Source organism: Synchytrium microbalum (assembly GCF_006535985.1).
Source record: "Synchytrium microbalum strain JEL517 chromosome Unknown SmJEL517_scf0001, whole genome shotgun sequence".
NCBI classification, from domain to species: Eukaryota; Fungi; Chytridiomycota; class Chytridiomycetes; order Synchytriales; family Synchytriaceae; genus Synchytrium; species Synchytrium microbalum.
This window is the reverse complement of record NW_022158350.1, coordinates 295,996-308,299: the sequence shown is the minus strand read 5'-3', so window position 1 is coordinate 308,299 and position 12,304 is coordinate 295,996. Positions and strand designations below refer to the sequence as shown.

Here is a 12,304-nt window from a genome sequence, read left to right as displayed (position 1 = left end):
ATGCCAACGTTGATCCTTGTTTTGGTCAAAATAGTATAAATCCCGTACACGACAATAGTTTACATGACAGCTCGAATTGGAGCCTGCACGTTCTTGATTGCTCTCAACCCAGGAACGTTCTGAATTGCTCCAGCTTTTCGTGCACGTTCAAATGTACGTAGAAACATCTCGGTGGTATCTGCGTAGCCCGTCCAGCCAAACTTGCGGGCTTTGTCTTATAGGTGGAATGACACGGAGTGTGAGTGTGACATGTCAAGACCATGTAGGTGGTTAAAAGACAAGGTGTTTTTGCACATCGAACAAAACTTACTGTTGTTGCTGTAAGAGACCAAAATTGTTGAGTTATTTTCAGCCCTGGTGTTCCAAAGGCAAAGAAACAGTTCACAGTAAGAATGAATACTTACAAGGTAAGAGGTATCCTCATCCCATGCAACGAAACATCCATAAACCAGAACGTGGCTGAATCTATCGATGTCGGATCCACATCCGGATTCTTTGCAACAATATCCTTCCAGATACTTTTTGCCAGACCAGATTTGCCATAATAAGCTTCCAAATCCATTACATGCGCAGGTTCGGCAGGGTACGTTTGCTTTTCAGTAGGCAGTTTGGCTCCAAAGTATGCGGCGAATAAGGGCCAGAGACGTTCGTACGAGAATGGGTCAGAGTTTAGAGCGTTGAAGTACTAGTGGTTTTGGAAAATGTTGAGCAATTGCAACTTGAAGTAGATATAATAGATCCTTTTTTTCTCGTACTTCACCACCACACTTGGGAGTTGTTGCAGCCCAAACATTGAATGCTGCCAGATACACCACATCTGTTTCATCACGCGGAGCACCAAACCCTGTATGTTGAGAATGTTTAGAGGTGTATCATAGAGATTTTGTTCCCCAATTTTTTTAACCTCGCCCATTTCCGGGCCAAATCAACGGCTCTCCAGTATGTGCTTTAAGAGCACAGTACAGCATTATCGTGGTAGCAAGATTCATTTGACTTTGGCGTGTGAAGCCCATGATTCCGCCTGGAATTGTCATTGCCTGATTGTGACGTAAGAGCCATGTTAGCACTGTAGTGCCTCTGACCAAAGGATTGTGCTTGCACTCACCCAATCCCATTGTTTACCCTGCGACAAGCTCTTGACTGAATCAATTTGATCGAGATAAAAGTCAGCAGCTGGATGAGGTTCGTCTGATTCCATAAGAGGCTGGTCTCGTTTGACTCGATGTACACCATAGAATTTGCCACCTGTCTGGAGCAAGACTCGAGCCAATCTATTCGGGCAGAATGTCGTCAACGTTTGACATTGTTCTGTTGAGCACCAGATTTTTTAGGCATCACTCGGAAATACCTTGTTGACACGATATCAGCAGCTTGCACTCCTTGATGGCATATCTTGGCGTTTGCCTTTCGTTCTTCAGCGCCTTGCCATCCTTCAATCAGCACGTCTATCACATAGGTGAAGTTGGTCCACAACAAAACCAAACAGGGCGAAAAAAAGGCGTCAGCCTCAGCACGTACATGCACAGTAAAACACATGGGTAACGTTCTCGACACCACCCTTTCGGTATTTAGCAACGATACTGTCCAAGCTTTCCTCGTTAAGATCGGTCGAAATCCACGTCAAGCGTCCACGGCCTTGTTCGACATCAGAGATTTGACTTGGAATGAACTTCAAGTCCTCCGAGAGCTACAAATTCAAGCAGAAAAATACATTGTCAGATCAACTTCAACACCAACTTTGCAAACATTGACATTGTGATACCCAAGTCTTGTTTGGAAATCTGCGCGAGACGCCAATGATCTGCTTCCAGGAAGAGGTGGGCTGAGCGAGCAGATGCTCGATGAGGTAGGAGCCTGTTATGCCGTTTGCTCCCAAGATCAAAGCAACCTGTAAAGTTAGGTCTTATTGGTCAGACACGGCAAGACTTTGAATGCAGCGAGAGCGTGAAAGCGTGTACAAACTCACCTTGTTTGGACCGTTAACGTCTCTCATTTTCGATACTTTTAGACTCTCTGGATGGTGGACTATCAGTAGATTGATTTCAAATCGCACCAACGTCGAATGCGGGAGCGTGGGCAAACAGTTTGGGAGGCAGGATTACCAAGCGTAGTCAGTAGTCAGCAAGTAGTAATTTTATCTTTTCAAATCAAGGCGTGATATGCCTTGATTTTATTCTCGTGAGCCTTTACAAGGTTGTTTGAGCCTCAACATGAATGAAATCCCAAGAACGCGTTTAATCCGGAATTGTCCGCTGTTGTACCTATACGATCGGTGGTCGTCGCAACCAGCAAACGGTACCAAATGCACCAAGATTCTAATAGTCCCTTCTCTGTAATCAATTGTCCACCTTCCCCAAGTCTCTAATCCCCGCAATTCTATGTGCAACACAGACACAGGTCACGCACGCTCTTAGTTCCTTGTTCTTTTATCTCCAAAACACCAGAAGAAAAAATGACTGACAATCAGAGAAAGGTCCAAATACAATACGCTCTAACTGCCTTGGCTGGAGCAAGTGCGATTGGATTGGCTACTATTGGTTATTTGTTGTAAGTTCTTGTTTCTGGCCTAGTAAGCAACTTTGTAGCAACCTTGACTCAACGATCTACTTTATTAGATGGGAGTATAGTGATCATGCTCTTGTAAGTGCGGAACTTTTGTGCTCAACTCGTTGCTCGGTTTGCGTGAAGATCGATCTCGTGGAAGTGGCGGACATGTGGGGCGGTGAAATTTGCAAAAAGGAGCATCTGGATGCCAATTATCATGCAAAAGAACTTTACACTAGCCTAAGAACTGAATTCGGCATGGCTTGTTCAACTCCACTGAAGATGTTGTATCTGTAGGGCACGCGACGACACACTGATGGAATTCCACAACCTGCTGGTGCAAAAGCACTTATTGGTACGTCCCTTACATCATGTTTCAAGTTCATTTCATTGTTGAGGGCAATGGGGATGGATGTGGTCACCGCCACACGACCACGTTCCTCACCAATCGTGACTACATCCCACGTGCGGAGCACATATCTCGTATACTTTAACACTCTTTGTCACTTATTAGGCCACTTGCCATTACTCGGCGGCAACTGGGTCAATGTTCGACTGGAAGAATCACTAAAGATGCGAAAGCAGCTTGGCGATGTCTTTATGACTTCCATACCATGGAAGAATCAGATCGAGACATTCTTGCCTGAAGACGTTGAGTGCGTAATGAAGGACCCTTACATCTTTGTGAAGGGAGCAGCGCAGGCGGAACAATTTGTCGAATGTGAGTTTTCGAATGTTTGAAAATTAGTAGTAGATTATATTTTTCTCGTCGACAAATGCTCAATATCACATACTCTACGTAGTCTTTGGTCACGGTATCTTCTTATCTGATGCTGATCCGTGGAGGCTCCAACGTAAAACCGCTTCAAACATCTTCAATGTCAAGAATTTCCGTACGCATTACGATCCTATTCTCGCGTTTGTTGTTAAACATTTTCATATTCAAACCCTTTTTTGGATTCCGTCTAGGTGATTTCTTTGGTCCAATCTTCATATCAGAAAGTCAACGTCTGTGCAATCATCTTGCCGAAGTTGCTAAGACTGGAACCAAATTGGATATCCAAGACTTGTTGCTTAGAGCTACTATTGACAGTTTTGGATTGCTCTCTATGGGTACCGATGTCGGGGCATTGAAGATGAAGCCAGTGTACAAGGACGGCCGATACACGCTCCCTGATGTGCCTTTCATGATATCCTTTGATGCAATTCTTGCCCATCAAGTGATTCGATTTACAAACCCCTTCTGTAAGAAACAAGTCTGGACTAAATGTGGCTTCAGCAGTTTCACCAAAAACATCGGGAACTCGCAGAATCAAGTATGGGATCTAACGCTATCTAAACATAGGGAAATGGAATGAATTCTTTGGCGACTCGAACGGAAAGGCCATCAAGCAACATCAAAAAGTCATTGATGATTTCTCATACAGTGTGATTCGCGAACGTCGTCAACAGTTGGTTGCATCTGGCGGCTTGAAGGACAAGGGTCGAATGGATTTGTTGGATTTCTTTATGCAAGTTGAAGTTGAAGGTACGTTGTTGTTTGTGGTTGTGGGTGTTCAGCGTGATGTTTAATTGAAAGATGTTTTTTTTTGTTAGGAAACCCACCGGATGACAAGTTCCTTCGTGATGTCGTTATGAATTACAGTGGGTTGTTCTTCTTATTGACGCCGCGTTCGTGCTTTGATACTAATACGCATTCTTTTTCTTCTCATCAGTTATTGCTGGGCGAGAGTAAGCTATCCCAGGAAAGAGAATGCGTTTCCAACCTCTAACCTTCCTTGCCCGCTCTTTTAGCACAACTGCTCAAACTACTTCATGGTTGATATATGAACTAGCTCGCAACCCTGAAATCGAAAAGAAGATGCGTGAAGAAATGGTAATAGTTTGTGTGAGGTACCACTGGTTGAGTCTTTGGGTCTGACAAAAGCTTCAACCGCATAGAAACAATTCCTCGGTGACGGCCCAGGTTAGCAAGAACATTTGGGCTGATTATGAAGTCATATTTCCATGGCACATGTCTCAATCTTTTGTTGTTTAGCTGACTATGAGCTTCTCAAGAACCTCAAATACACCACTTGCGTAAGCATCTGGGAACATCGCGATTCCGTTCGGTACTTCAAATCGCTCATTATTTTTATTGAACACTCAGGTCTGGAATGAAACTCTACGTCTTCACTGGTAAGGCCAAAAAAAGGTGAACGAATTTGATGTAATAGGATACTAACGCCTATCACCTCATTCGAACTCATCAACAGTAACGTCCCAACCGGTACGTTTCAACACCCTCACACTCATGCGAAATAAACCCCAAACTAATCCGCCCTCTATTCAAAAGCTCCACGTGTTGCTACTCAAGACATCACACTACCATCTGGCTACAAGGTTTATAAGGGAGAAACAGTCCAATGGAGTTCGTGGGCCATGGGCAGATCAGAAAAGATATGGGGTCCTGATGCTTCAGAATTCAAGCCAGAACGATGGTTGAAGGATGATGGGTCTGTTATGAAGGCTTCACAATGGGCTTGGCCAGTGGTGAGTGATTTTGCTTGTCGAGGTGTTTCTATGTGAGATGCTCTTATATGCAGGCTTTTCTGTGTGGTCCTTGAATCTTTTTAACAATTGGAAGCAGAGTTTGCCCAAAACTAACCAATGGTTTTGAACTCTAGTTCAACTGTGGTCCTCGTATCTGTCGTAAGTACAGAATTGCAATATGGGTTTGATTATCCGCATAGTCATCAAAGCTGTCAGCTTATTGTCGCTTTTTCTGTAGTTGGAATGAACATGGCCACTCAAGAAGCTTTGGTTATAATGTCTGACATGTATCGAAACTTCCACTTTGAAGTTGTTGGAGAAGGTACTGCGTAGAAAAATTGCCATTCCTCGATTATGTCCAGCCGTTTTTCTCTCTTCCTTGTTGCCAACGATGCATTTCCTAAATCTAACCATAAAACCATTTCAATAACATCTAGATGAGCCACGCAAATGGGGCCACTTCTCAGAAAACGTAGCTGAACGTGCTGGTCGTTACAATGTATGAATCGAGCTTCACACCTTTTGTTGTGCTGGACGCAAATTCAACAACGTTTGTGTTTTGACTAGGTCGGAGTGACTCTTGGCTTCCGAAATGGACTAGATGTCAAAGTAACTCGTGTTTGATTAAGTCGTTTGAATTCTTGAATTGAAATATCTCTTGTCCTGCATCTCGTTTCTTTTTTGTTCTTGTTTACAAGAGCTCTTGTTTTAAACCAAAAAATTGAATTATCTGTACGCATGATTCATTCGAAAGGATTTTTTGGTGAGATAGTAGTGGATCTAGTACTCTCTAGCTTGAGCTTCGTCTCTCTTCAGCCGTGAATCATTGCCAAAGTCTTTTAAGAGAAATCAGCAGAACATAGTCTTGTAGTAATATCGAGTCTAAGTACCTCATGAGCATATTGGCGCCGTGACCATCCTCTTTTTAGGTTTGTCTCAGTATCAGACATGTTTCAACCAATCGCTGATGGCACAGCAAGTGGCCTCTTCATCTCAAACACATACGACGCTACATCACACTTTGAGACGGTTTGTCAAGATGCGAAGTCGTTATACAAGCGAGTGACAGGCAACGAACTGACAGTTGCGGATAAAGGTCCCATCTGCTAGCATTAGATTTATGATGATGTGCTGTGAAACTGTAACCGAGTAAAATATGTAGGAAAGGAGCAAACTACAAAACAAAATATCAAAGCCCCAACAAAACACCACCTCGTTTTTATAATGCATATAATACTCTGTATTCAGTCAATGAAAAGTAAAGAGTAATAAGCCATTCAGCAGAGAAAAGTACAAACGACTAGACTACAACCCTCATCATCATAAACAACCGCTGATAACCCCTCTTCTCCTATTCCGTCATAAATCCAAGCGTCTCCTCAACAGCCAGTGTCAATTTACTGACAAGAGCATCATACGTCTTGTATTGTGGCAAGTCAATTCGATTGAAGCACGTATGTGATTTCGGTAAGCCTCCTACTTCTCCTGCTTTCTCGATGGTAAAGCGCCTAACGGGGGAGTAGAAAGGGAAAGGGTGAGTTGGATTGCTCAAATAAATAGTATTTTTCTCCTCCGTTGCTTTAAACGTACCTTGGGCCATCAGATCCTTGCAAGTCCTTGAAGCCATTGACAGGTATTCGAGATGTTCCAGTAACGAATTGCAAGAGTCGAGCCTTCTTTTCAGAATCCCAGCTGCTGACACACTAATATGAGCAAAAATAGTCGTTGGCAAAAGCAAACGTAATACTTGTCCAAATAATGTTTCAGCTTCATCTTCTCAACGACCACTCCTGCTGACCAAGACACAACCCAAACAACAAAACTCACCTTCCAAAACCACTGCACAACCTCATCAGTCTCACTATACCCACGATAATCAGTATTCTTCTTCCAATCATTAATATCAATATCCGCAATACCACCAATCAACAACTCCAACTCCCTCTCATCAAACACATTCACAAGATCAATAGGCACCAATTCATGGAAGCCCTGTGCAAATGCCCGGAACTGTTCATCAACACGTCGAGAAATCCTCCATTCAGTAATGAGATCCACGTATTCACGCTTGTTTTCATCAGTTACGGGTATATTACGTCCATTTTCTTTGAGGTCGACGGTTTGCACTTCGCCGAATTTGTCGTCTTCGGTTGAGAAGGTCAGGTCGAGGACGTCCTGGATTGGGTTTTCAAGCATCCATTCCAAAGAGTTGAATAGCTGGGCATCTACGGATTCCATATCCTTCAGCACAATCTTCTTTTTTAAGATCATTTTATAGAAGGCTGTTATGAAGAATGCGTCCAGGAATCGTTGATGGAAGATGGCGAGACCTACTACACGTCCTATAAATTTGAAATAATTCAAATGTTCAGGGTTGATTGCTGAATGTGGGTTGATTTGTAGCGTGTAATTATCATGGGCAGAGTATTCAAAGAGACAGTAGAAGGGATTAAACATTTCATGGGATAGTAAGAAGAAGAATTCTCGTGATAGACCTCCGTAATCAAGACCATCTTCACCATGGAATTTAATCATTAGACGTTTCTTGAGATCATTGGCTTGATACCTCATGATTTCAGAGTATGCATCTTCAAAGATATTATTACGTCGGACTGTTACGTGACATTGACCCGGTAGTGGTCTCATGGCAGGCTGAGATCGGAAATATACGAGCTTCCTCCTAAAGTCTCGTTTATATTGTGGCACATTCTGATCGACAGACGATGGTAGTCGCGGATCATCCCATGTGGTGATTTTAGCGGTATGATCAACAAAATATATGCGTCCGTTATTCGTCATCCTCATTTCCCAGCCACTAGGTAATGGCCCTAATTGCTGTTGAGTTTGTTGTTGATGTGCCTGTAATTGTCGCTCGGCTTGTACTGCAGTCATTGGTCCAGTTCCAGTTGTTGTTCCTGTTCTACCTCCTTGGGAGACACGACGAGGATCCAACCACGTAGTGGTACGAGTATTATGATCGACATAGTATGGACGCCCTTCAGGTGTATGACGCTGTTCCCAACCTGGAGGTAGTGGCAATATAGATGTATTCGCTGATGGTGTTGTTGATGCAGTAGCTGACGTTGGAGACGCAGCCGCTAATGTAGTAGAAGCCAAACTAACAGTCGAAGCAGCAGCAGCTGGGTTAGATCCTATCGAAGATGATCCAATAGCAGGTGGTGCTTGACTATCACCAGGCAACGACCTATTAAACGCCCGTTGCCTTTCCAATTCAGTCTGATTCGCTTGCTGAGTAGCCACCGAAGCAGCGGTAGCACCAACAGGTGGTCGATGCCATGTCGTAATACGATTATTATGATCTACATAGTATGTTCGATGTAAATGATCTACTCTGCGTTCCCAACCTGCTGGTAGTGGTCCCAAATGATCTTCAAAAGCTGTCAATTGGCGTTGAGCGTTGGTACCACTATTAGCTGCTCCAGTAGCTGTTGCTTGTCGTAGTGCTTCTTTTCGTAGATTATCGGCATTGGAAGCAGCGCTGACTGGTGTTGTTGATGAGGAGGATGATGATGCGGCGTTACTTGCTCCTGCTGCTGCTACAGAGCTTCCACCAACTACAGAAGAGCCAATCGATGAGGTAGATAATCGTCTGTTTAGAGTAGCGGTTGTGTCTTGGGATGCTTGAGGAGGTGGGATTGAAGCTGGTTGATAGTTCGTGGTGACATTTAATATAACTTTTCCGGATACGACTTCTCCACTGTTTGATTTCTTCAATTCGAGTGTCAGCATTTCTATGAATAAGAGTGTGTCAATTGTTTGTGCTACGTGAAGAGACATCTAAATCGTGCGTACCATCACCACCATGCGAAATATCGAAAATAGCAGACATTTGCTGATTAATAACACCCAAAAAACCTTGATCTTTCGTCTTTTTGAACTTTCGTTGATCAAAGATTTGGACTGTAATCACACTGTTAGCTCGAACATCACTACATAACAAAAAAAGTTAGTATCACAATCATAAGAATAGATTCTGTTTCGAAATGCAGCCCTAAAACACCACACCAACAGCAACCAGCACTCACATATCAAAACTCTCATTCCAATACGGATTCAACGTCCTCTTAATAACACTCGTGGTATGCGTCTGCTCTCCATCGACGGTAACGACAGCGAATGGATCCGGAAGACGTAATAGATCTCGTTTCATTAGGCCATCGGCTGCGACCACTATATAGTTTCCCAACAAAGACGAGGTTATTAATGAAACCCCACGACGGCCAAGTTTCGAATGTCTCCTTTCAAGCCATGCTACGGTTACTCTACATACCAGTCAATTTCACAGTTCTTGTAGCAGGAGGAGCAACACTTGTCGATGCCATCAAGTCTTCTTCTTTCCTCGATGACCCGAGTTTGTAAAATGTTGTGGTGAGGTCAAATGATGCGGATATGTGAAAGCTAGAACAGCCTAGTGCGAGGCTAGAGCGGAATCAGTAGGTACACTACAAGTCTATAAAGTGAGTGTTCTTCATTAGAGGTTCACGGAGTAATAATCGTCTCGCTCCTTGTTTGGATTGGTCACCAAAAATAAGTCATGTCTTCAGTTCAGGAAGCTGTACCTTTAATTGGACTATGCTACCTTATTGACAAGTCTGAAGTGTTGGAACTTTGAGCCAAGAGTGAGTTAGTGGGTGCTCTGCTCAAACTTGCTTCCTTCTCGTGGCTCTTTCCTTCAACCTCAAAGAACGCCAATCGAACATCGAACCAAAGCATCGGCGAAGCCTCCCACATAAACAGTGCGACCACGCGTCATTGTACGGTACAAGTCTAATTAATATGAAGATCGCAAAAATGTCCGGGCTTTAATTCTACATTATATATGACAAACATCGTGTCCAGTTTAGTGATGGTTTGTTCGAGTACTCAATACCGGCCTAGGCGAATTTTCTATCATCGTAATAATAAAATTCATATTAGTACACTTATATGTGACGTCTCTTGAGAATCAACCAAAAAACCACAAATTAACTGCTCACCTTCAACAGGTTTCACTGGCGTTCCACCAACATAGGGTTCTCCCTGAACAGCTCTCCCCCATAGATGAACAGGACGATCCAAATTACCAGTCCCAACATCTTCCTCTTTTGAATGATCAAACTTCCATACCCTCACAGTCATATCATCACTAGCATTAGCAATAAACTGCTGCGTCACATCTTGACCACGAGACCATGATACAGCTGTAACTTCGGATTCATGTCCCTTCAATATAATTGGTCCTACTCTTGGTCTACCACCACCAGCAACATTACTATAAAAGTCATTCTTGTCACTTCTCGCTTCTTCAACATCCCACACATACAATCCACCATCCGAAGACCCGGAAGCCAAGAATCGATCATCTGGTGATATAGCAGTCTTGATGTAAAACGAGGTCACTTTGAAAGTTGCTGATCGTAATTGTTGCACTGGAGCTCCCAGATTCATGGTATTATAGACATGTACTGAATGGTCGGAACATGATGCGAAGAGGCGGCTGCCATTGGAATCGCTAGTCAATGATGTCAATCCATGTGGTCGTTTGAGTCCTTCTGGAAGTCGTGATCGAGAAATAGAGTGTTGTGATATATCGGTATGGTCAGTGCCCATTCGTAAGTCCCATATCTTGACTAGTCCATCTGCTGCTCCGGCTGATGCTATTCGTAAGGTGCCTGGCAAGAAGAGTGCTGCAGTTACACCATGAGCTGTGCTTAGGCTGTTGGTTGCTCGTTTGGTTCGTTTGGGTTTGGGTGTGGATTCAGGAACATGTGCTCCGTTGATCATATATACTGGCTTATATGCCGTAGCTACAATAGGGTAGAATGGGATGAGTTTGTGTACACCAAGAGAGTTGTCGTTTAAAATTGAAAATAATAATAGACATTCAACATAAGGATTGTCTGTCGAGACAACTTACTGCCATCATGAATCGTCCTTCCTGGAACTCTCAAGTCCCACAACAAGACCCTTCCATCTCGTGATGCAGTTACATACATGCCTGAATGTTCAAAAAAAGGCGGTTAGTGTATCATCATAACACCCATCCCTCCACGTCATCAACCATCAACCCAAAAAGGCAGAAAGAACACCAGCAGCATGTCACTCACTTGGATTCTGAGGATGATTCGAAACAGCCTTAACACTACACTGATGTCCATTCAACGGATCTGTAATCCCACATTGATGAACACCCAAAGTACCCAACGACGCTCGAGTAGCCACATCCCAAACTTTGACAGTTTGATCACCAGAAGCAGTCATCAGTCGTGTGTCGTCACTCGACCATGCTACTTCAAAGATTGCGTTTTCGTGTGCAGTCCATTCCATTTTGATTGATTCCTCTAATATGGTTAGGGAGATGATGATTGATGTGAGCAAAAAAAGCTGCACAAGGTGATGGACATACCTAGAGGTGCTCGTGTGTCAACCATAGTATCAAGAAACGTTACTACACCATCTTCGTCAGCGACAGCCAAGAGTTTACCATCATTTGTAACTAAAAATTGGTAGATTTAGACAAAAAAAGAACACACCAACACAATATATGCATGTTTACATGGATCATTCAATTACATATACGCACCATTGGAGAATGAACAAGCAAAAGGAGGAATAACCAGATCTTGAGGAGACACCATTTGATAACGATCATGTTCAGTAGATACGAATCGTTTAATGAGTTTTCGTAATGAGACTAGTGAGAAGATGCGACGTGTTTGTTAGAGCACACGTAGCAAAAAAAGGTGAAGTACACCAAATCAGCCAAATGTAGATCCACATCAACAGCACGATACAACTTACAGTCAACACGTTGTCCCGTCATCTCTCTAACAGGCAGAGCCCACAAGACTCTCGAATCACGTCCATATGCATTCGACCATCGAGCTTGTGATAATGGTGTATGTGATCCAAGTCTGGTTGTCGCAGCAGTTGTAACTGCAGTAGATTTCTTGTCATTCAATAACAGTCTTAATGGAGATGCATTCTCCTTGAATACTGATAATATAGATGGCACTCCTGCTTCTTCTGTAAGATGATCAGAACGAACTCTCTTGCTAGCATTTGATGATGGTGTTGATGCGGTTCTTTTGAGTGGGTCTCGTGGAGGAGTCAATACAGGTAGGAATGGAAATTGGTTTTCCTTGTCGTCTCTTGTCATCGTTATATCCGTATTATGTAGCTACGTATGGTTCGTTCGTTAGGGTTTAGAGACTGAAGTTGTGGCGAA

At 43.3% G+C, this 12,304-nt stretch overlaps 3 protein-coding genes across 3 annotated transcripts; 1 reads left to right on the top strand and 2 right to left on the bottom strand.

Moving 5' to 3' along the window:
- Nucleotides 1-59: 59 nt before the first annotated feature.
- SmJEL517_g00078 (uncharacterized protein) lies at nucleotides 60-1,993 on the bottom strand (the record flags this gene model as incomplete). The annotated part of the gene is made up of 10 exons (XM_031166008.1): nucleotides 60-214; nucleotides 311-318; nucleotides 405-685; nucleotides 756-844; nucleotides 905-1,037; nucleotides 1,106-1,271; nucleotides 1,349-1,445; nucleotides 1,519-1,687; nucleotides 1,763-1,888; nucleotides 1,967-1,993. The coding sequence occupies 10 exons, from the start codon at nucleotides 1,991-1,993 to the stop codon at nucleotides 60-62; spliced, it is 1,251 nt and encodes a 416-aa protein (XP_031027996.1).
- Nucleotides 1,994-2,452: 459 nt separating this feature from the next.
- On the top strand, nucleotides 2,453-5,700 carry SmJEL517_g00077 (uncharacterized protein; the record flags this gene model as incomplete). The annotated part of the gene is made up of 19 exons (XM_031166007.1): nucleotides 2,453-2,547; nucleotides 2,616-2,640; nucleotides 2,842-2,899; nucleotides 3,059-3,265; nucleotides 3,348-3,437; nucleotides 3,514-3,789; nucleotides 3,890-4,072; nucleotides 4,141-4,188; nucleotides 4,260-4,275; nucleotides 4,339-4,420; nucleotides 4,486-4,510; nucleotides 4,583-4,623; nucleotides 4,694-4,722; nucleotides 4,800-4,813; nucleotides 4,880-5,076; nucleotides 5,211-5,235; nucleotides 5,315-5,398; nucleotides 5,514-5,575; nucleotides 5,644-5,700. The coding sequence occupies 19 exons, from the start codon at nucleotides 2,453-2,455 to the stop codon at nucleotides 5,698-5,700; spliced, it is 1,614 nt and encodes a 537-aa protein (XP_031028003.1).
- A 727-nt stretch (nucleotides 5,701-6,427) lies between these two features.
- On the bottom strand, nucleotides 6,428-12,235 carry SmJEL517_g00076 (uncharacterized protein; the record flags this gene model as incomplete). The annotated part of the gene is made up of 12 exons (XM_031166006.1): nucleotides 6,428-6,584; nucleotides 6,667-6,779; nucleotides 6,904-8,828; nucleotides 8,890-9,026; nucleotides 9,123-9,267; nucleotides 9,368-9,505; nucleotides 10,074-10,883; nucleotides 10,994-11,074; nucleotides 11,184-11,417; nucleotides 11,483-11,572; nucleotides 11,660-11,770; nucleotides 11,878-12,235. 12 exons carry the CDS (start codon nucleotides 12,233-12,235, stop codon nucleotides 6,428-6,430), a joined length of 4,299 nt encoding a protein of 1,432 aa, XP_031028002.1.
- Between the last annotated feature and the right edge of the window lie 69 nt (nucleotides 12,236-12,304).